The sequence below is a fragment of the Fragaria vesca genome, linkage group LG6 (assembly GCF_000184155.1).
Source record: "Fragaria vesca subsp. vesca linkage group LG6, FraVesHawaii_1.0, whole genome shotgun sequence".
Classification (NCBI taxonomy): Eukaryota; Viridiplantae; Streptophyta; class Magnoliopsida; order Rosales; family Rosaceae; genus Fragaria; species Fragaria vesca.
The window spans coordinates 29591671-29616030 of NC_020496.1; the positions used below are offsets into that span (position 1 = coordinate 29591671).

Consider the following 24360-nt stretch of genomic DNA (forward strand, 5'->3'; position numbering starts at 1 on the left):
CTCTCTCTCTCTCTCTCTCTCTCTCTCTCTCTCTCTCTCTCTCTCTCTCTCTCTCTCTCTCTCTCTCTCTCTCTCTCGTGTGTCTAGTGTACCTGTATCAGTATACGTATGTGTAACATGTATACAAAATGCAGTAATTACCTCTTGAGTCTCAAAACCTGAGTATGACTTCAATTATGATTTATTCCGACGAAGACCATGCATGCTTATTACCTGAATACAGCAATGATTCTTTTTTCTTTTTCATCACGTCGATCATAATTAGTGAAATGATCGATTAGCTGCGTACTTGTGTACTCGTATTGGAAATCATGCATGTATATATGTATATCGATCGAAAAATTAATGAATGTCTTTCCTGTAATAACGTGTATTGAATTTATGTAGTCCGCCGCACTAGAATTCAAGAATGTCGGAGACTTAAAGAAGCAATGGTACTACAGGTTTCTTCACTATACATATCCATGTCACTCGATTGCTCTTGGAATTCTGCTATATGCTACAGGAGGGCTACCATTCTTGGTTTGGGGAATGGTAATTAAGCTGCTTGCTATCGCTGACTACTTATCTAGCTTGTATTCTTGTTCGACAAGCGAGAGTCAATTATTTGGCCATATATGTACATATTAACTTCTCAAATATATACCACATTTTACCAAATTGATTAAATATTAGTTGTCTTTTTTATATTTCTTGCAGGGTGTGAGGACTGTGTTTTTTCTCCACGTTACTTTTTCAATAAACTCGATCTGCCATATATGGGGAAAGCAAGTATGGAACACCGGTGATTTGTCTAAAAACAACTGGTATTAATCAAATACTTCTTCTCAATTATTGGGCTAAGTAATGAACCTCATGGCTGGATTACGTATAAAATGTAGTTAGGTTTTGATTAGGTTGTTAGGGTTGCTAGCTCATGGAGAAGGTTGGCACAATAATCATCATGCTTTTGAGTACTCAGCTCGACAAGGCTTGGAATGGTGGGAGATTGACACTACTTGGTATATAATTAGCTTCCTCGAAGTCCTTGGGTTGGCCACAGACGTGAAACTCCCAACTGAAGCTCATAAGAAACGGAAGGCTAGCTTTCCCTGCTGAAGCTCATAAGAAACCAATTGCTTTCTTCACTATTGTGGGTGCAAATATTTTCACCGTAAGATTTAAATACAAATGGACATCCCTTCATGCATGAAAAGTCAAACTTGGAATAAAATCGCCTAGTGAGCAATCTGGTCGCGGCCAAATCCGGTATGGCTCCAAGAAGTCCTATGTCCCAACCCATCCACGAAAGGATTGGGCCGTGATCGAATCGCATGGCGAACAAATTAGGTTGTAAATAAATGGGTCGTGAGCAGAATGAAATGGGTAACGGACAAATCTAGTTGTAGATGAATAGGCTCGAGGAGCATGTTGATCCAGTCAAGGTAAAGGAGAACGTGGCAGCGAAGGAAATTATGGAGCGGCGCTGGATGAACGTGATTTAGTGGAAGTTGGACACGTTGAAGGAAAATCATGAAGAGGTGGATCGTGTAGTGGTCAAGTCAGGTCGTGGCCGGATAGGGTGTCGGTCAAATCAAGTCGCATGAGAGGGAGATGCGGCAAGAACAAGTTGAGGATGAAGTGAAATAAAACGGGACGACGAGAAGAAAGGGGAGTGGAGCTCTTCCATGATATCCATAATACGAAATCGTGGATCCTCTCGTGCTCAACATTAAAGGACAAGGAGTGATGGCTATAAATATAACTAGAAGAGGATCTAGAGAGGGGGGTATCAAAATCAGTCAGAGAGCACTATACAATACATTTTTGGAGATTTTAGATTGGGAAAGATATTTTCGCTGGTGAATTCTTCGCCCATTTACATATCCATAATCAAAAGGAAAAAAGCTTTCATTCCCGCTCCAGTTAAGATTGGTTAGTGAGGAAATCTTCTATCTGAATTTTTCCGCACCAACAACTATCGACTAGTTTTGATCAGGGAAAAGCTCAAAGTGTTGCGAACGACTCACTCGCTTCGAAAAACCGGGTGCATGACGTAGCATTTCCTGCAGTTGAAGAAAAATAAAGATCTCTGATGAAATACTTAAAGAAAATGTAAAGGACACACTCATATGCATGTAGTCTAAACTCAAATAACAAATATGCTTGAAATTAAGCTTAATAATGAAAAAAATTAAGTTATGCTTTGCGCAATCTGCATGAATAGAGATAAATAAATGAAATTGTTCTACAAACATACCCCCCATACTGATGCTGAAGGAGGCTCCTTAAATGTTTGGCTCACTGGAAAGCGGCAACTGATGCTGTTAATGCTCCACAATCACTAGCAGCCTTCATCAGTAATTCAGAGAATTGTTTCTGCATAAACCAAGCAAATATAACGCAAGAGAAGATAGCATCAAGAAAAGTATTATTTTAACACAAGGAAATTTCCAACAAAATTTTCTTCTTCAATGTCGAGAAGTTATATATCTTCAACTGTCTTCTAAGATTAATATTTCCAAAAGCTAGCTAAATAAATATCTTTCATATTTTTCAAGACTAGAGGTATATAATTGATCAGAACAGTTGGTTTCTGGCATGATAATCTTATATCTTTTCCAACTAGATTATGTTCTTTAACTCTTCATATCCAAGTATCCAACTAAACTCTGTACGTCCTAACTTTCTCGGTATAAACATATATGTTGGTGTATTTGGGGTTTGCTATACTAGCTTGTTTTTGAACATTTGATTACATGACACTTGCTCGTTACTCGTTAGATTAATCAGCTGAGTAGTCGCTATCTGTAACAGCAACGTAGAACACAGAAATCAAAAGCACCTATAATCCAAGAAGAAAGAATCCATAAATCAAGAACGAGTCCCACATAGCAGAAATTGCTTCGAAAAACCGTGTGCGTGCATATGATGCTACTTAGATGACTCGTCGTATATTAATTGCTAGATTAATCGATATAATCATGAGTCATCATCCTATTCAATAGAAAAAACTAATAAGATCATCAACAGTCTTTCAAATCATGCAGGATGGTTCTTAATTTAGTTTTCCTTCTTACATTGATGTGCATAATAGTGTTATGTGTGGCATATAACAAAATCTTTGACTGTGATGTATTTGGATTGGTTGGGGAGCAAATCTAGAAGAAAAACATTGAATAGTTTGGTCATCTATAGGTTTTTTACTGTCTTTTTCGTTTAAGTTGGAAATAGGCCTAATAGAGGTAATTGAAAAACTACAAAAATGTAGGATAAGTGTTAAACAATTTGAGACGTGCAAATGAAATTTCTCTATTTTGGATGATGATGATGTACGTGCTTACTTAGAAGAATCTGAGAATAATGCATTGTAATTTGTAAGTTGTAACAGAATCTATTCGCCGTTCATGAATATTCTAATTTTGGAGCAAAGCTGTCAAAATAGTATAATCGGATCAAGAAAGGAACCCATATGATACTTCTAAAACAAGCCACGCCAGATTACTTTGTCTGCATTTTAGTTTTCTTCAATTTTGCGGACGTCTCTCTATCCAAGCCAGAGTAGCTGTGCTATTTATATATTTATCAGTGTATATATATATAGTTGAACATGAATCCAAAACACGTACTAGCTAGATAGGTATGCATGTGTGTATATATATCTATCTACAAGCAGGCAGTCGAAATTACATAGCAGCTATTCTCCTTCGTTCTTTGCTTCAAATCAGACAGAAAAGTTTCTGTGTTTAGTTTGCATCTCTCACTTCAAGAACTGGAAGCACCATGGAAGGAAAAACGAAGGCCTCAATAACCAAGTTGTTTTTCCTGGCCATACATAGCCTTGCTTTTTTGGGGCCGTTTTATTTCAACTGGTCTGCGTTTTGGCTGGCTGTGGCACTCTACTTTGTTACAGGTGTGGGTATGACCCTGTCTTACCATAGAAACCTGTCTCACCGTAGCTTCAAGCTTCCCAGATGGCTCGAGTACTCTTTTGCCTATTGCGCCGTCCTTGCACTCCAGGTTGATTTGCATCATCTGCATCCATGGACATACTGTTACTACTTATTACCCATCTAGCTACTTTGATCAGGCTACCTTGATATTTTGCAGATTCATTAATCAGTTGCATGCATGCATGCTAGCTCTGAAGTCTATCTGAACTATTTGTATGGTTTGTAGGGAAGTCCAATTGAATGGGTGAGCATACATAGAGTTCATCATCAGTACACTGATACATGGGATGACCCTCACAGTCCCATTAAGGGATTTTGGTACAGTCATATTGGTTGGGTCGTTGACTATCGTGCTCGGGCTGCAAATGTATGTATGAACTCACCCTCTCTCTCTCTCTCTCTCTCTCTCTCTCTCATCATACTTGAAATCTTGCATGTATGAATCGATCGGAAAATGCATGTCTTCTCAATAACGTGTAATGAATTTCAGCCCGACGCACTAGAATTCAAAAATGTCGGTGATTTGAAGAAGCAATGGTACTATAGGTTTCTTCACCGTACATATCCGTTTCACTCTGTTGCTCTTGGATTTCTGCTATATGCTGCAGGAGGGCTACCATACATTGTTTGGGGAATTGTAAGCTTGCATGCTCTTCATTACTTACATAACCTAGCTAGCTTGTACCACAAGCAAGAGTCAATGGTTTTGCTGTGTTCTCATTGGAACAGAATTTTACCAAACTAATCGATTAATTAGTTATCTGTTTCTCATTTTATTTGCAGGGTGTGAGGACCGTATGTTTTCTCCACGCTACTTGTTCAGTGGGCTCGATCTGCCATATGTGGGGAAAGCAAGTATGGAATACTGGTGACTTGTCTAAAAACAACTGGTATTAGCAAAATATATTTCTGCTCAATTATATATAATGTAATTCATGACCGTTATACGTATATCATATTGTTTGATTTTGCTTAGGGTGTTAGGGTTGCTAGCTCATGGAGAAGGTTGGCACAACAATCATCATGCTTTTGAGTACTCAGCTCGACAAGGCTTGGAATGGTGGGAGATTGACACTACTTGGTATGTAATTAGGTTCCTCGAAGCCATTGGGTTGGCCACAGACGTGAAACTCCCATCTGAAGCTCATAAGAAACGAAAGGCTTTCCCTGCTGAAGTTCATAAGAAACCAATTTATTGATTTCTTCACTATTGAGTAGTTTTGACCAGGGAAAAGCTCAAATTAAGTTGGGACTGAAGCAATAATGTATCAAAAGTATAATGAATAAGATTAGCCAACCGTCTATTCAAGTTCAATAACGCTAATTTCATTTTCATTAATGTTAAATATATGACACATGTTTTTGTAATCAGATGATAAGCTATTTGGTTCAGTTTAGTAAGCTATATATGATACAAGTTCAATATTAGCCTGCTTTTGAACATTTGATTACATTACATTTGGATTAGCTGTATAGTTCCTATCTGCGACAACGACAACCCAGAAATCAAAAACACCGATAAACCCAGAACAAAGAACCCAGAAATCACTGCAGGAATAGTGCTAATAGGAAGCAAGCTGTAATGTTAAAAGTGGAAATGCCAAATTTCGGTTCATCTTCATACATAACCACATCTTAACACTTTTACTTGAGAAACTAGATATTAAATAAACTTATTTACATTGGCAAAATTCAAATAGAATCAAATGTAATGTATTACTGCACAAACTAATGTTTTTCAAGTTCAGAATTTCAAGGTGTATCATCAATATATATATATAGGAAGTTTAAGCAGAGGCTGCTGCGTTAAATTACAATGCACAACCTATTTCACATCAAAACATACATTGGCTCACGACAAAGCTCAGTTTTTAGGCATTTTTGACTGAAGGAGGCCATGACAATCTCCTATGGCTAGAGCTGTCCAGCTCACCTTCATTCTCTGCTTCTTGATGCTTGATATCCGGCCTTCTTGAGCTTTTGATAGCCAAGTCATCAAAGCTTGGTTCGGTTTTCCAGGGAGGTGGAGTTACACAATCAGGAACCCCCGGTACTCTTCTGGAATCCTTGGCTGGTGTGATAGGTGAAGGGGTATCAGAATGACCTACTCTGAGTTGTTGAAGTGTTGCAAACGACTCTCTCATAGCAGACATTGCTTCGAAAAACCGGGTGCATGATGCTAAGGCAACAGGAATTGGACGTAGCATTTCCTGCAGTTGAAAAAAAAATAAAGATCTCTGATGAAATACTTAAAGAAAATGTAAAGGACACACTCACATGTAGTCTAAACTGAAACAACAAATATGCTTGAAAGTCAAATAATGAATAAACAAAAAAAACAAAGTTACGCTTTATGCAATCTGCATGAATAGAGACAAAAATAGTTCTAAAAACATACCCCCCATACTGAAGGAGGCTCCTTAAATGTTTGGCTCCACTGGAAATCGGCAACTGATGCTGTTAATGCTCCATAATCACTAGCAGCCTTCATCAGTAATTCAGAGAATTGTTTCTGCATAAACCAAGCAAATATGACAGAAGAGAAGCATTAAGAAAAGTCTTATTTTAACATAATGAATTTTCCACCAAAATTTTCTTCTTCATTGTCAGGAAGTTATCATTCAACTGTCTTCTACGATTAATATTTTCAAAAGCTAATTTTATTTTTCATGGCTAGAGGTATATAATTGATTTATGAGAACAGTTGATGAATATACTACATAGGGATAGATTTAGTGACAAAGGTTGCTCAGATTGAACCAAATAAAAAGATTGCTCCTGTATAATTGTACTGATGGATGTACAATACAATTACACTACAAATTCGCAGTTTGAATAAAGATATCACTCCAACATATGAGATATGAGCAAATAACCTGATACTCTGCTTCCACCGGAATGCAATCGAGTGAATATGGTTGTTGGAGACGAGCAATGATACGATCCTGCCAGAACATAGAAACAAAATATGGTATAACTGAGATACAAACAGATTAATATGGCACTCCAAGTCAGAAGAAGATCACAACGGATCGCTCAAGTTCTTCATGTACGTTTTAGTCTGTTTTAGCTTCTGTAAATCCCAGTAAGGACTGATACTGTTATTGCAATCCTAGTCATAATTTACACAGAAAGTTGAGGTTTGTGTATTCGTAATGAACATAGATTTCACTATGTATTGAATTCAGTTTCAACACATGTAACAGATGTCGTATCAAATTCAGATAAATAGAACATCAAGCAACACCATTTTCAGGGGCAAATGGAAATCCAACATACAGGACTACAGGAGTAGTCTTCAACACATACATTAAAAAAACTGACAATGCACAACCACAAAATGCAAGAACTTTACCTTGTTCTGAATGACATCTTTTAATATTGTAGTAATCCTTGATAGAGTTTCACACTTCTTTTCCATTTCGCTCACATGCGTCAAATGTGATACATTTTTATCATCCTAAAGATAACAAAACACAATGTCAGATCAACACATCAAAAAACAAAACAAAAACAAAGATCAGAAACCCCTACTGCTACATGAATAAACACTCATACACATATCAAATCGAAAACATGACAGAAGAGAGACCCAAAGAGCTCACTTTTCTGCCTTGAAGTTCAACTTGCAGATCTGCTATTTTCCTTTGCACACTGGTAAGCTCCCTCAGAACCCTTATCAAGTCATCACCTTTCTCACCAGTACTACTCGACCAATTCTGAAGCTCCTCCTGCATCAAAACAAAGACCAACCCAGATTGAATTTCCAACCACTAATCATCCACATTACAATTAACCAAACGAATCAAACACAAATAATCACCACCACCCTTCTCTCTTGGTCAAAGCATCGATCTTTTTCAACTGGGGTGTTCAAAATCAACCCCAGAAATGAAATGTAAGATGCAACAAATCAAAATTGAGTTGATAACCGAAATGGGTCAAGCTAATTCTGATCCAAAGCGAGCAAAGAAGTAAAAATGAACATGGTAGAAAGTAAAAGTTTAAATCTTTACCGGAGTAGGAGCAGCGGCGACTGAGAAGCCAAGATCGGAAGCAATGGAGAGAGCATCGGACATGCCTCCGATGCGTCTCAGAGGCTTCTTCCCCACCCATGTATTATCACTCCCCATCGACATTCCACCCACTTCCCCAATTGCTTCAGAAATTTTCAAAATCCAAAGCTTTGAAATAGGAAAGGAGGACTCTTTGCCGGCCGGGTCAACCCATTTTAATAAAGCCCAATTATTATTTAAATGACCCGCCAAAATAAGGCCCATTAGGGTATAGGAGGTCCTATGCTCCCCTATATAAACCCCCCTCCGCACACTAGTCTCACTCACCCTTCGATCTCTTCTGAATTTGGGGTTTCTGGGATCTGTGTGTTTTAGGGTTTTGATGTTTATGTGAGGTTTGAGCTTGTTTAGGGTTTAGGGTTTAGTTGTTTTATGGCGTATTTGATCCAGTGAGGAAGCATACCCAATTGATAGGAAGTGCCGTATGACACTTTAAACAGCGGCGGCTACACATAACGAGCCGCCTATCGTTCCCATCCACCGGCGAGTATTTGTTACTCGTCGGTCGGGAACGGGGCGGCTCCGGTGTGCCGCCGTGGTGTGTGATTTGGAACGGGATTCTGAGGGTCATCATCTTCTTTGTGTTATTTTTTGGGTTCGATGCCACGTCGACGGTAGCTAAATGCCTTGACCGACGATGCTACATTGAACCGAGATTGAAATCTTTCGCTTTCTGATAGGAACCTGTGGATCCTTTTAACAATCTGGTCCACGGAGCCGATTTACTGCGATTACATCTTGATATGGTTTTCTTGTGTTTTGTTTGGTTTTAGTATCTGGGTGTTTTGATTGAAGCCTGTGATGATTGTATTTTTAGTTGGAATTACCGACTGATGTCTTTGATGATAAATTACTGGCTTTCTGAGGCTTCAGAATCTATATATTTTCTAATTTGTTTTCAAAGCTCGTGAAAATGAAACCGCCATTCTATGTTCTTTGGGACATGTTGAACTATTCCTTGTTTGCTAGATTGATAGTTGAATGTATCTGCTATGTTACTAGATTAATCCTGACGTATAAAAGCAGGGTCCTGTTGCCTTGTATGTGAATTGGTCTCTCGTAGACGTCAGGGAAATTATATGTAATTGCAACATTATTGGGTGAACCTCTGTTTGTTCTTTGTGAATGGTGGCTGAAGGTTCAGTAAATGATGCAACATTCTCAATCACAGCTTGATTACCAAACAACTTAATGAACTAATATTGGATGGATGGAGGGAGCTGGGATTGGGATTAAGTTAAGAAGTCGCATCAGAAGGATCCCCAGTACGCAACATATCTTGATTACTGTGTGCTGTTATAATGCGATGAGGAGCTTCTAACGAATTTGGATTAAAGGTTTGGCTTCTTATTACTAAGTAGGACAATATTTTTGGATTTGAACCACCAAATAGGGGATTGATTATACACTAACATGTTTTCATGGATGATGTGATTGATGTCAAGGCTACAAGGATATTCTTCGTTGTATAATAAAATTCAGTGCATACAAGTCGCACAACAAAGTAATACAAAGTAATTCAGTGGACACAAGTCTCGCAACAAATTACTATCAGGATGAAGAACTATTAAGAAAATGTTGGATTTGGTTATCAAAAAGGTTGGAATTCGTCAAACATAGGCTAAAGTTATACTTAAAATTCATCCGAGACCCTCAGGGCTCCCAAAACCCTCCACCATCAGTATGGGAGCTGATCTGTTTGAGCCAACCTCGCAATGTGCATTCCCGATCTGTGTAGGAAACTGATGGAGACGCTTTGTTGCAATGTTGCATACAAAAGAACAGATTTTAACACAATTAGAGAGATGATATACGTACTATTCCAACCTATTACTTTTGTATCTTAATCGCAGAGACTAAATAACTACCTGACCTTGACTTTGCCTCTACTCCCACCGAAAGTGAAGTTTGCAACAATCCTTCATTATTTAACTAACCAGACGCCGGTTTCGACTTTTGAGGGAGTCAAGAATTCCATTATTTCAATTTTCCAACTTCATAGTCTTTTATAATCGATGATATAAAGCATCATTTTCATAAAGCTATGGTTCCTATGTCTCCTCTGCATTGTGGGTTGAGGCAGTTGAGCTATCAGCTGCTATGCATTTGCATTCGGACAGCATTAGTCATTCATCCTAAAATATCTCTTTTCCGATCTTGATGCATATTTTGTTGTAAAACTAAGTTTGTGGTAAAGAATGGACCTTAATCCAGTGGAGTTTTTCGGAGGTGCAGTTCTAAGGAAAAGCATTCAGTACACTCTACGCTGGCATTGATGATCTGATTGCCAAGAATCGCATGTTTAGAAGTCTCTTCAAAGTCATCAGATCCAGGCTAGACACTCTAAAGCCACTTTTCATCGACATGGCACTGTCTAACGAGCAACTGTCTTACACAAACAACGATGAGCTTAGAGGTTTAGAAAAAGTACTCAAGGTTGGCGAAAGGCTTGTTCTGAAGTGCTCAAATGTTCGTCTGTGGGATCTCTACAGAAAGTACAAATATGCCACAAAACTTCTTGCCTGGGAAGAAGAACTTGAAAGACAACTGCAACTGGGGAAGAAAACCGCGGTGGTAGTAGAGAACATAGAGGTTTCTGTAGGGAGTGTGAAGGAGGGGATCAACCAAATGTCTAGTACTCTGGGGGAGGTGAACCAACTCATGAAAGTGAATTTTGTGGTACAAGACCAGCCTGCTGAGAGTAGAGCTTGGTGCGCAGTACCTGAACTTCCAGAGGTTATAGTTGGACTGGAAGCTCCTTTGAAGGATTTGAAGACAAAGCTTCTTGGGAATGATGGATTCTCAATGCTTGTGCTCACTGCTCCCGGAGGATGTGGGAAAACTACCTTGGCAACCAACTTTTGCAAAGATCAGGAAGTCAGAGGTATTGTGTGTGTGTGTGTGTCTAGATCAATCATGGTTGAAGTAGTTTTATTAGAAATTTGTTCACGTTGTCTTGGTACTCTAGCTTTACTTTGCATGTGCTATGATCCAACTAATAGTGTGTTTGTGTTTTTTGATGGGTCAAATTTCCCTCTTTATTTGGAGGAGGATGTCATGTAGTTTACTACATGTGAAAAACCTTTTCGGTGAAGCCTCAAGACCCGTTCAATTAACCAAGAGGCAAGATGGTATATGAATAGCAAAGTTGGTAGTGTGTATATGTTGAAATGCAAGAGAGAGAGCCTATATGTATAGGCTTGTTGGTGGCTGAAAAGTTTGACAAAAGGATGGAGATGCATTGATGGTGCATACAAACATTGAAGCTTGAATTAAGGAAGAAGTTTGAATTCTCTTCCTTGTGCATGGACGTGAAGGATTTGCATGGGAAGTGCATGAAGAATGCATGCATATATTTGCCTATATATAGAGGCATTTCTAATGGTGCAAAAGATATAGAAGAACCGGTGAGTTCACCTTGTGCTATACAAGAGTGTGAGATAGAGAGAAAACTCCAAGTTGAGAGTTTGTGTGTGTAACAAAACAAAGTGTGTGTGAGAGTGTATCCCTTCAAGAGTGAGTCTTGAAGTAGTGTTTCTCTCCGTGTAACCTTTATTCGAATAGTGGAGGTTCTTTGTTGTTGTTGCCCCGTGGACGTAGGCACTTTGCTGAACCATGTTAATACCCGGTGTTCTTTATCATTTTCTTTCCGCTACATTTTACATTTGTGGTTGTGAGTTCTGATTCCATTCTACAGTTTATTCTTCCGCATAACCCAACATTTTTGTTGTTGTATTGTTTTAGATTTAGACCATATTTTGAACAATGACTTTCTTGTATTTCATAGATAAATTAGGCAAAAATATCTTCTTTGTCACTGTTTCGAAGAAGTACAGTTTTAGCTTTATTGTAGAACAACTATATCGACACAACGGTTCACAAGTTCCTACTTTCCAAAACGAAGTGATTGCAGTTCAGTGGCTTCAAGCATTTTTAAAGGAAGTAGGAAAGAAACCTTTACTGTTTGTCCTGCATGGTGTTTGGTCCGGATCAGAATCTCTTTTTGATAAATTTGAATGCAGAATGGCAAATATTAGGATTCTTGTGACATCAAGATCTGAATTTCGAGCATTCAGTCCGCCATATCATTTAGAAATGCTGGGTTATGATGATGCAATGAAACTTTTTCATCATTCAGCGTCCTTGGGAGATAAGAGCTCTCATATTCCACCACATCTTTCAAGAAAGGTGAGGTGATCACACAGTTGCATTATATCATATTTGTAAAAGTAATTAGAGCATTGATTGTTGAAGTACATATTGAGCTTGTTTGAGAAACTTCAACACTCAGATTATGATTGTCTATGATCCACTTGGAGTATCCAATTTTATTGCAGATAGTAAATCATTGTAAGGGATTTCCACTAGCCATTAAAGTGGTAGGGAGATCGCTTTGTGCACAACCTATAGAGATGTGGCAAAACAGACTAAATCAATGGTCTAAAGGTTCTTCTATTTTGGATTTTGAGACTGATTTACTTCTTTCCCTCCAAAGCAGCTTGGATGCTTTGGATAAGGAAAAGGCTATCATCAAAGAGTGTTTCTTGGACCTTGGTTCATTTCCTGAAGACAAAAATGTCCCGGTTAATGCCCTCATTGATATATGGTCCGAGTTATATGATATAGATGAAGACACTTCCTGCATTTCAAGCCTCTATGAACTCAGCAATCGGAGTCTGGCTAATCTTATTGACAAGAGGTAATTATGTATGTTTCTGTTGTATGATAGCTCTAAGTCTACAACAGAAACATACATAATTATGGTTATAACTAGCTGTAATTTTGTATGAGGAATTTACCAACTTCTTTTGATCAAAATTGAACAGGCGAACGAAGTTGGATGGAGAAGGATATTATGGTGAACACTATGTCACCCAACATGATTTGCTTAGGGAGCTAGCTATTTATCACTCAAAACTAGATCCGGTAGAGCACAGAGAAAGATTGATCATAGACATATGTGGAAGCAATCTTCCCAAGTGGTGGAGGGAACAAAAGTACCAAGTTATCAAAGCTCGCCTGGTATCTATATCAACTGGTTGTCCCAATTTCCATCTTAATTTATTCAAAATCACCTATGCAGTATGTGCATATTATTTTCTAGATTTAATTCACATTAGTTTAGTTCTCCCCACACTTACATCCAATAGCATTTTGTATGTAGATGCAGAGTCTTCAACTTTGAAATTGCCCAACATGCATCTGCCAGAAGCAGAGGTACTAGTCTTGAATCTGCGGGAGACACAGAAATATGCTATACCTGAATTTGTGGAGGAAATGGTGAAGTTGAAGGTACTAGTAATCACAAGTGAGCATTTCTGTGATAGTCAGTTGAGTAATTTTCAGTCAATAAGTTGGTTATGTAATCTAAAGAGAATAAGATTAGAGGGCTTCTCAATTTCATACATATTCAAGAACTCCATATCCAAGCAATGAAAAATAAAGACCTGGGCCTTCGTTGTCACATCAGCCCAGCAATAGGGCTCCACTCTTGCGTCAGCCAAGTGAAAAAACAACTGACGCGGGTTTTACATGCGTGTGTTTCATGGAGCACTACTATCCTTTCCTATTCACGTGTGTTGCACTTGCTGTTGCAACATACAAGACAAACCCCAACTCTCCAAAGAAATGTGTCAAAAGGCTGTTGGTTGGTTTTAATATTTAAATGAATTTCTATAAATAAATTTTTTACTCTTATTTCTTTAAGCATTTCCTAATTAGTTAATGAAAAAAATTAAAATATGCTATTAAAAGTCACCCATTGGCTACAAATAATTTTAGAAAACTTTCAGGTGTTGTTTATCCTAATTGATAATTTATAATTCTGATGTCATGGATTTATTTAATTTGATGCTAATAATATTTTAATTAATATAAACTCTTATATACATCATACTTTAATATTTACATAAATTAAATATACTTTTTTTTTTGGTAAAACTAAATTCACTTATGTTATATGTTTTAGTTAGTATTCATCATTTATTTGTATTATAAATTTTTATTAATTAATATAAAAAATAACATAAAATTCAATAAATTGTAAATAGCGCGCGGCTATCTTGATCTTTCACAAAACGGGTGGAAACTTCTCGGAAACTGCTACCCAGTTTCATTGTCACGTGGGACCCAGGCGAAGACCTATGGGTGGACTTTGAGCTATCACTTTATCAGCTATGGATTTCCATTAGTCTCTCAGATAAGAATCATTCTTTCCTTCTTCTTCTTCATCTTAAGAGATTTATTTTCCTATCTTTTGTTGGGAAATTAAGTTTGCAGTAAAAAATGAGTATTGATCCGGTGGAGCTTGCTTTAGGTGCTGTTCTAGGAACAGCATTCAGTGTACTCTATGCTGGCGTTGAAGATCTGATTGCCAAGAACCACTTGTTCAGAGGTCTCTTCAAAGACATCAAATCCAAGCTAGACACCCTGAAGCCACTCCTCGCCGATATGACACTGTCTAACAAGCAACTGTCGTACGCAAACAACGATGAGCTTAGAGGTTTAGAACAAGTACTCAAGGCCGGAGAAGAGCTTGTTCGAAACTGCTCAAACGTTAGTAGGTGGGATCTCTACAGAAAGTATAAATACGCCACAAAGCTTCTTGCATGGGGAGAAGATCTTGAAAGCCAATTCAAGCTGCTGCAGGTGCACGGAATCAGGGATGGGAAGAGGACTGCGGTGGTAGTAGAAAACATAGAGGTGGGGGTTAGCCAAATCTCTAGTACTCTGGAGGAAGTGAACCAACGCATGATAGAGAATTTTATGATACAAAACCAATCTGCTTGGTGTGGAGTACCTGCACTTCCGGAGGTTATAGTTGGATTGAAAGCTCCATTGGAGAAATTGAAGACCGAGCTTCTTGGGAATGAAGAATTCTCAATGCTTGTGCTCACTGCTCCGGGTGGATGTGGGAAAACTACCTTGGCAACAAAGTTTTGCACAGATCAGGAAGTCAAAGGTATTTACTTAGCTTCTCCTAGTGATCCAACTTATGGTGTGCTTGTGTTTTTTCTCATTGTGCTTGTTTGTTCCTGATTTGATCTTCTCAGCTTTTTAGACGATATTTTGATTAACGACATTCTTATGTTTTTCATAGATAAATTCGGTGAAAATATCTACTTTGTCACTGTTACCAAGAAGTATAGCTTAGATTCAATTGTAGAACAACTATATCGAAGCAAGGGTTGTCAAGTTCCTACTTTCCAAAACGAAGTGAATGCAGTTCAAGGGCTGCAACAGTTTTTAAAGGATGAAGGAGGGAAACCCTTACTGTTGGTCTTGGATGATGTTTGGTCCGGATCAGATTCTCTTCTTTGCAAATTTGATTGCAAAATGGCAAAAATGAAGATTCTGGTGACATCAAGATCTGAATTTCGAGCATTCTGTCCTCCATATTGTCTAGAAATGTTGGGTTGTGACGATGCAATGAAACTTTTTCATCATTCAGCATCCTTGGGAGATAAGAGCTCTCATATTCCACCAAAGCTTGCCAGAAAGGTGAGGTGATGTTTTAGTTGCATTGTAGCATGCTTGTCTTATTAATTATAATTATTTGGATCATTCAAAATATAATACTATTCAACCATATTGTGTATTGAGATTAGTTTGAGAAACTTCAATACTCAGAATCTCAGATAATAATCGTCTCTGATCCTATTGGAGTGTCCACATTTTTGCAGATAGTAGAGCGTTGTAAGGGATTTCCACTTGCCATTACAGTGGTGGGCAGATCACTTTGTGCACAACCTATAGAGATGTGGCAAGACAGACTAAATCAATGGTCTAAAGGTTCATCTATTTTTGATTATGAGACTGATTTACTTCTTTCCCTCCGAAGGAGCTTGGATGCTTTGGACACGGAAAGGGCTATCATCAAACAATGCTTCTTGGACCTTGGTTCATTTCCTGAAGACAAGAGAATCCCTGTTAATGCCCTTATTGATATATGGTCCGAGTTACATGATACGCATGAAGATACTTCGTGTATTGCAGCCCTCTGCGAACTCAACAACCGGAGCCTGGCTAATCTTACAGACAATAGGTAATTATGCATATATGTTTCTGTTGTGCGATATGTTTAGCCTGTAGCTGCTGCTATAACTAGCTATATGTATTTTTGTATGAGGAATTACTTAATTAGTTTTGATCATATTAACCAGGACGGGGAAATTGGATGGGGAAGGATATTATGGTGACCACTATGTCACCCAACATGATTTGCTTAGGGAGCTGGCTATTTATCACTCGAAGCTAGAATCAGCAGAGCTTAGAGAAAGATTGTTCATAGACATATGTGGAAGCAATCTTCCCAAGTGGTGGAGGGAACAAAAGTATCAAGCTTTGAAAGCTCGCCTTCTATCTATATCAACTGGTTGTCCCATTTTTCCGTTACTGTTCTTAAGCAATATGTTCACTAGATTCAATTCACTTGCATCTAATAGCATTTTGTTTGTAGATGGAGAGTCTGCAACTTTGAAATGGCCAAACATGCATCTGCCAGAAACAGAGGTACTAGTGTTGAATTTGCGGGAGACAAAGAAGTATGCTATACCCGAATTTGTGGAGAAAATGGAGAATTTGAAGGTACTAGTAATCACAAATGAGCATATCTGGAAATGTAAGTTGACCAATCCTCAACTATTAAGTTGGTTTTCCAATCTAAAGAGAATGAGATTAGAGGGCCTCTCATTATCATCCATATTCAACTCCATACAAGTGAAGAGTCTACGGAAGTTGTCTTTGATCAAATGCGATTCTGAATCAGAAAAGTTTTCCCATGCTTTTCCAAATCTTGAAGAGATGTACATGGACCAAACTGCTATTTGGAAGCCATTATTTCGCGGGTTATGTGATCTGATTTCCCTAAAGAAGCTCACCATCTGCCGGCCAGCTTGGATACAAGTTCCTGACGAGATTGGAAATTTGGTCAATTTAGAAGAATTGAGGTTGATGGAAACGTCACAGCCTTCAGAGTTTCCAGACTCGATCAGGAACCTCAAAAAGTTGAACACTCTTTGCATATTGGATTGCTTCGTCTTGAAAGAGTTACCTGAATGTATTGGTGAAATAAGGAGTCTAAGAAAGATAGACACGAGGGGTTGCTACAGGCTCAAGAAGCTGCCGCTATCAGTATTGGATTTGAAGCAGTTAGAGGAGGTGATATTTGATGAATATTCCGAAAGAGTATGGCTACCCCTGTTGCCCAGTCTCAGAGACAAAAACAGAGACATACGCATTGTTGTTGCTGCGGTCACTGATTGCAGAAGAGAGCATTTAAAGGTTGAACAGAGGAGAATAGACTTTCTAAAGCGTCTAAAAATGGCTGGTGGTGTGCGATAGGCCGCGTTTGAGTTCATCAAATGTGAGCTATGATGATGTGGCGCGTTGCTGTCCACAGAATTTGAGTTTGAAGGGCAGTGAAGTAATTACACAGTTAACATCCGTTAAAACTCATCAGTCAGCTGTTAGAGGTCACTTTCAAATGGACCACCGCTCACCTTGATATGGCCCACGCTCACTTTCCAGGGCGTGAGGAACACGTCCAACGTGAATTAACCCCAGTCGTGAGGCATGATGCAACCCTAAAGGAGATGGATCTCATGGTTTGGTGCAGTCTCAGCACAAATCAGGAACAGAGGTTTTGGGTTCCCGATGAGTTTTGAGCCGAAGGGCAAGGAGACGATCTCCAATGATGTGAAACCGCTCCCAAATCCACCGCCTCTCTTCCCTCTCCAAGTCCCTAATCTCCAGTCTGGAAGCGCGAGATAGTCGGCCACACTCTCAGAAAGCCCTCGGTCAACATAGCTCAGCAGGAATGGTTCGATATGCTGCCGCCGCGGACCTACGACGAGGAGTAGTTGCTCAACAAGCACTCCAGGCTCGGCGTCCTCTCTAATGAGCTCCAAGCCCTGGGACATTCCGTAAGATTATTATTATTTATTTATTTTATTTTTTTGAATAATGTGTTGAATTGAAGAGGAATTGAAATGGAGGCTAGGGCTTTATTGTGTTGCTTTTGGATATTATAATTGTGTTGCTTGCTCTGGTGGCTTCTTGCGAACCAGTTTTTTTTGTCATGTGCTTGTGGTTCAATTTCACGATTTGGTTATAGTGTTTAATTTCTTTCTGCTTCTTCAGGTACTTTTATTTGCTTAGGTCATGTTACTTGAAAGCAATACATGTTCATGAATTGATTAGATCCTGCGGAACTTATTATGGTTGTTCAGAGATTACTTTACTCGGGTAATATAATTGAGTTCTCATTATTTTGCTGGCAGTATTGAATTCCGGTTAACGTGTATAGGAAATGTGGGGGGTTGTGTTTTTTGACATTGAAACGGGAGACCATTGGTATTGAAAATGGACCTGAAGGTTAACTGGTAGCTTGCCCTGATCTTTTATATTTGATACAAATAGGTAGACCCTTTGGTGGCAGCCATCAGTCTAGTTTAGTAATGTGTTTGGATATAATTATATATGATATTTACCACTGAAATACCTGAGTTTAAATGAGTTCTTGAACTGATTATTTTGAAATTTGAGACAACATGACATTGCTCTCATTTGCCGCTAAAGTACAATATTTTGTGCATGAAGTTCTTGTGTATAAAACTAGACTGTACAACTGTAAGCGTTGTTGGTAGAGGGATCATAACTGAAAACAAGGTAAGAAACGTGCTCTTGAATGTGGTTCAAAATTCTGATAGAAATTTGAAGTTGAATGGTCGACATAGTTAAGGTGTTCATTAGCTGCAGATTTCTCTATCACTGGAGCAGAAAATGTTTTCTCTATCAGTATTGGATTTGAAGCAGTTAGAGGAGGTCATATTTGATGAATGTACTGAAAGCGCATGGCAACCCCTGTTGCCCAGTCTCAGAAACAAAAACAGAGACATACGCATTGTTGTTGCGGCCATAGATTCCAGAAGCCTGCTTTTAAGAGCAATGGAAAGAGCAAATTTGTTGATGATTGAGTAATTTTAAATACACACCCTTAATATTTTACTACACACTCGTATTAATTTATGTTTCACATCAAATATTTTAGACATGTTTAATGACCAAAACAGATATTTATTATCAAAAAAGAAAATGAAATCACAATTAGAAATCTAATCTCCTACCCTAAAACCATCGAAACAACTACTTCTTCCTTAAACTTGACTTTTTTCCACAATTCATAGTTTCATACGCAAAAACAAAACAAAAACAAAAAAAAACTCTTTTAAAGTTTATGACCCGAATTTCGATTGCTATCAAATAATCACATGTATTGTTCAATTAATATCGGTTCATTTGGGTTTTGTCTCTTTTTTCTTTTTTCTTTTTTGTATCAGTTTTAGTTTTGATCTTGCCATTTTGAAATACTACATGTTCATCTTGACATGCAGTATTGAAAAAAGTAGGTATATATGTTTAATAGCTAGTGACCTAATGTACTTTTACTACCTTATGAATTCCAAAAACTTGAAATGGTTGATATTTTTTTCGAATTCCAAATGATTTATGTCGCATCAAAGATTTGAAGTTTATGTAATAATAGTATTTTGATTATAAATTTGACGATGAAAAGAAAAAAATTTAACAGAAAATAGAAAAAAATACGTAAACGAGTTACCAAAATATATAGTAAATTTATAATAATTATATTAAATAACATATTATTTTTTAGTTTTAGATATAAGGATATTAGACAGTTTGGAATCTGTATTAAGTTTAATATCGAAATGAAAAACTTGATGATAAGTTTATTAAGCAAGGGGTGTGTATTAAAAGATCAGAGGTGTGTATTAAGAGATCAGGAGTGTGTATTTAAAATTTCTTGAGCCGATTAGTTGGGTGAGTTTTATAATAAAAAAGTTAAAAAAAAAGAATTTGCAAATCTGTTCACCAGCAGCAATTTGCACGAGTATTACAAATAGATATGAGACCCTATCTCATGTTCTAGAATGTCCCATACTGAAAGAGTAGTGGATCACAAACCTCAAATAAATTAGAAGCAATCCCTAAATTGTAATTTTTATTTTTATTTTCATAAGAAGCTTTTTATTTGACTTCAATTTGGAAATATCGCCGAGATGGGACTTGCTTACTCCATGGCAGAGATGGCACCCAAAACCATCATTATGGGAAACCGGCAGACTGAATGATTTGAGCTTGACATGCCTATGTACTTCCACTTGATATTGAAAAATCATGAAACAAATTAACAAAATTTTCCGCTGAATGGAAACGTACGTATACTTATCTCGGTTATTTAGACAATTCAAAATCCCTAGGGAAAGGGTCAGAACTCAGGAAGCTTAACACTTCGAATAGATGACTTGGTTAAACACGGCATTTGCCTGCCTTCACTATTTGAATGGGAGCCGATCCATTGGCAATATGCATTCCCAATCTGTGTAGGAAGCTGTTTCTTCTTTTGTCAGAAAGAAAATGTTGGATCACAGCTTCCCAAAAAAGAAAAGGGAACTGAAAATAGTACATTGTCAAATACATTGAAAAGACTGAATGAGTTTTACTGATTTGAGATGAATATTACATTGTCAAATACTTATACACTATCTCTAAAATAACCACAATAACCTGTTACCCATTATACCCTTAACACATGTAATTGCAGTAAACATGTGTGTCTTGCATAATTTACTAGACGGAGAGCAACATGAATTCCATTATTTCAATTCTGCAACATGTGGACTCACCACGTCAGAATCTTATCAAATAATGACGAGGGAGCGGAGCTTTATAAATATCGTTAAAGATATAAAGCTATAGGGACCATATCTCCATAGCTTTATTACTCCATTATTTTTCATACAATCACTCTCTCCTAGTACTGTGGGATTGAGCTATCAGCTATGCATTTGCATTTGGTTAGCAACTTAGCAATATTAGTCTCCACAAATAAGAATCTTCCTTCTTCTTCATCTTAAACGATTTTAATTCCGATCCTTTGCTGGGAAATAAGTTTGTGGTAAAGAATGAATATTAATCCGGTGGAATTTATGGGAGGTGCTATTCTAGATTTCTAGGAACAGCATTCAGTGCACTCTATGCTGGCGTTGAAGATCTGATTGCCAAGAACCACATGTTCAAAGATCTCTTCAAAGACATCAAATCCAGGCTAGACACTCTGAAGCACTACTCATCGATATGACACTGTCTCACAAGCAACTGTCTTACACAAACAACGATGAGCTTAGAGGTTTAGAACAAGCTAGGCCGGAGAAGAGCTTGTTCGAAACTGCTCAAACGTTAGTAGGTGGGATCTCTACAGAAAGTATAATTACGCCACAAAACTTCTTGCATGGGGAGAAGATCTTGAAAGCCAGTTGAAGCTGCTGCACGTGCATGGGATCAGGGATGGGAAGAGGACAGCCGTGGTAGTAGAGAACATAGAGGTGGCGAATCCGTAGAGGTGGGGGTTAGTCAAATGTCTAGTACTCTGGAGGAAGTGAACCAACGCATGAAAGAGAATTTTGAGATACAATACCAATCAGCGCTTGGTGTGCAGTACCTGAACTTCCCGAGGTTATAGTTGGATTGGAAGCTCCTTTGAAGGATTTGAAGACAGAGCTTCTTGGGAATGAAGGATTCTCAATGCTTGTTGTCACCGCTCCCGGAGGATGTGGGAAAACTACCTTGGCAACAAACTTTTGTACAGATCATGGAATCCGAGGTATATACTGTATAACTATATATCACAATATGTTGCTTTGCTAGTGCTGAAACTAATGGTGTGCTGGTATTTTTTTTCGTGATCGATGTTTTAGACCATATTTTGAATAACGATTTCTTTATGTTTCATAGATAAATTCGGCAAAAACATCTTCTTTGTCACTGTTTCGAAGAAGTATAGCTTAACTTCTATTGTAGAACAACTATATCGACACAAGGGTTCTTCGGTTCCTACTTTCCAAAATGAAGTGCATGCAGATCAGTGGCTGCAAACATTTTTTAAGGAAGAAGGAAAGAAACCTTTATTGTTGATATTGGATGATGTTAACTGCAAAATGACAAATAAAATGTTAAGATTCTTGTGACAGCAAGATCTGAATTTCCAGCATACAGTCGTCCATATCAACTAGAAATGTTGGGTTTTGGCGATGCGATGAAACTTTTTCATCGTTCAGCATCCTTGGGAGATAAGAGCTCTCATATTCCACCACATCTTTCAAGAAAAGTGAGAACAATTTTAGTTGCACTTATTTTGCTGGATACTTGATTGTCGTAAAGATATGATTATATTATTCAAAGAAACTACATGCTGAGATTAGTTTGAGAAACTTGAATCCTCATATAATATTTGGTAGTGATCCTTTTGCAGATAGTAGAGCGTTGTAAGGGATTTCCACATGCCATTACAGTGGTGGGTAGATCGGTTTGTGCACAACCTATAGAGATGTGGCAAAACAGACTAAATCAATGGTCTAGAGGTTCATCAATATTGGATTTTGAGACTGAATTACTTCTTTGCCTCCAAAGCAGCTTGTATGCTTTGGATAAGGAAAAGGCTATCATCAAAGAATGTTTCTTGGATCTTGGTTCATTTCCTGAAGACAAAAGATTGATATATGGTCCGAGTTATATAATATAGCTGAAGAAACTTGGTGTATTGCCAATATCTATGAACTCAGCAATCGGAGCCTGGCTAATCTTATAGACACCAGGTAACTTATATATATGTTCCTACACCAGGTAACTTATATATATGTTCCTATATCTGTAGCTTGCTGTAATTTTATATGACGAATAATAACTAATTGATCGTAAAAACCAGGGCATCCAAGTTGGATGGAGAAGAATAGTGAGCACTATGTAACCCAACATGATTTGCTTAGGGAGCTGGCTGTTTATCAGTCGAAACTAAATTCGGTAGAGCATAGAGAAAGATTGATCATGGACATATGTGGAAGCAGTCTTCCCAAGTGGTGCAGGAAACAAAATGATCAAGCCATGAAAGCTCGCCTCGTATCTATATCAACTGGTTGTCCCTTTTCCTCCATATCTCTTTAATTCCTAACAATATTCACTAGATTCAGTTCAGAATGAGCTTACATCCAATAGCATTACTTTGTATGTAGATGGAGAGTCCTCAACTTTGAAATGGCCCAACATGCATCTGCCAGAAACAGTGGTACTGGTCTTGAATTTCCGGGGGAGAGGCAATTTTGCTATACCCGGAATTGTGAAGAAAATGGAGAATTTGAAGGTACTAGTAATCACGAAATGATGAGAATTTACTCGAGGTTTGTTTTCAGTTTTCAAGTACTAAGTTGGTTATCCAATCTGAAGAGACTGAGATTAGAGAACCTCACAGTTTCATCCAAGTTGTGTAACTCCATCCAATTGAAGAGTCTAAGGAAGTTGGTTTGTATCCACTGCTTTTAAGATTGGGATCTCAAACTTCACTACACTTTTCCAAATCTTGAAGAGGTGTACACTGATGACGTTCTTCTGATATGTAATCTGATACCATCACTCAAAATCATAGTACTTTCCATGATGATTGCTTGCCTATTGGAAATTTGGTCAATTTAGAATCATTGAGGCTGAGGTCAATGATTGGTCTTTCATCGCTTCCACCATCGCTCAAAAACCTAAACAAGTTGAACTTCCTACACATGTTTAATTGCACCCGCATTAAGGAGTTACCTGAACACATTGGTGAATTGAGGAGTCTAAGAAAGATAGACATGAGAAATTGCTGGTCATTGAAGAAGCTGTCTCTATCGGTATTGAATTTGAAGCAGTTAGAGGAGGTGGTTTGTGATAGACATACAGAAAGCTTATGGAATTCCCTGCTTCCCAGTTTCAGAGACAGAAACCAAGATGTACACATTGTGATTGCGCCTTCTCGTTCATGAATCAGCTGCCACACAAGGTGGAATATAGGTGACACCCCAAAAGGTGGCACATCTAGTTTCAATGTGAGGGATGTGAGGGATTTATAATGTATTGATATTGAATTCAAATTACTGGCTAAATTTCAATATTCATCTAAAACCTAGACTGCACAATGATATTTTTGTTTCAGAATAGCATACGAGATTCGAGTCAAATCTCCATTTCTGAGAAATTTCCAACTTTCACTGGGAGAGAAGAGGAAGATTGCATTCCTTCTTAATTATTTGCATCGTCTACAAAAAGCATGGATCATGAAATGCTCTACAATCCTATTCTAGACCTGTAATGCAAGGCCCTCAAAAAAATAGTGAAGCTAAAGAAAATTTGCCACTTGCTAAGAGTATTCTTGAATCTTGAATGTACTACTAGTCTACTACTCTAATGAAGCTGTTTACTCATGTTAGAATTAGGGTGATGCAGAAGGAACTAATCAGGTGTAG

The 24360-nt window shown here is 38.0% G+C and overlaps 5 protein-coding genes and 1 pseudogene across 5 annotated transcripts; 5 read left to right on the forward strand and 1 right to left on the reverse strand.

The window, feature by feature from the left end:
- The window catches only part of LOC101293222, a 1648-nt pseudogene extending 550 nt beyond the window's left edge, over nucleotides 1-1098 (forward strand).
- Nucleotides 1099-3762: 2664 nt separating this feature from the next.
- On the forward strand, nucleotides 3763-5131 carry LOC101293512 (palmitoyl-monogalactosyldiacylglycerol delta-7 desaturase, chloroplastic-like). The gene is made up of 5 exons (XM_004305933.1): nucleotides 3763-3999; nucleotides 4159-4299; nucleotides 4423-4569; nucleotides 4716-4822; nucleotides 4909-5131. Exons 1-5 carry the CDS (start codon nucleotides 3763-3765, stop codon nucleotides 5129-5131), a joined length of 855 nt encoding a protein of 284 aa, XP_004305981.1.
- A 452-nt stretch (nucleotides 5132-5583) lies between these two features.
- On the reverse strand, nucleotides 5584-8129 carry LOC101303141. The gene is made up of 6 exons (XM_004304043.1): nucleotides 7949-8129; nucleotides 7538-7663; nucleotides 7288-7392; nucleotides 6809-6877; nucleotides 6331-6444; nucleotides 5584-6142 (listed from the first exon to the last, which is right to left on the reverse strand). The coding sequence occupies exons 1-6, from the start codon at nucleotides 8069-8071 to the stop codon at nucleotides 5804-5806; spliced, it is 876 nt and encodes a 291-aa protein (XP_004304091.1). The 5' UTR covers nucleotides 8072-8129; the 3' UTR covers nucleotides 5584-5803.
- Nucleotides 8130-10372: 2243 nt separating this feature from the next.
- Nucleotides 10373-12711, forward strand: LOC101293810 (probable disease resistance protein At5g66900-like). Its single transcript, XM_004305934.1, has 3 exons — nucleotides 10373-10892; nucleotides 11796-12196; nucleotides 12346-12711. The coding sequence occupies exons 1-3, from the start codon at nucleotides 10373-10375 to the stop codon at nucleotides 12709-12711; spliced, it is 1287 nt and encodes a 428-aa protein (XP_004305982.1).
- Nucleotides 12712-14293: 1582 nt separating this feature from the next.
- Nucleotides 14294-17350, forward strand: LOC101294100 (probable disease resistance protein At5g66900-like). Its single transcript, XM_004305935.1, has 4 exons — nucleotides 14294-14969; nucleotides 15108-15508; nucleotides 15691-16052; nucleotides 16171-17350. Exons 1-4 carry the CDS (start codon nucleotides 14294-14296, stop codon nucleotides 17348-17350), a joined length of 2619 nt encoding a protein of 872 aa, XP_004305983.1.
- Nucleotides 17351-21166: 3816 nt separating this feature from the next.
- Nucleotides 21167-22610, forward strand: LOC101294390 (probable disease resistance protein At5g66900-like). Its single transcript, XM_004305936.1, has 4 exons — nucleotides 21167-21293; nucleotides 21528-21692; nucleotides 21824-21918; nucleotides 22341-22610. The coding sequence occupies exons 1-4, from the start codon at nucleotides 21167-21169 to the stop codon at nucleotides 22608-22610; spliced, it is 657 nt and encodes a 218-aa protein (XP_004305984.1).
- The last annotated feature ends 1750 nt before the right edge of the window (nucleotides 22611-24360 follow it).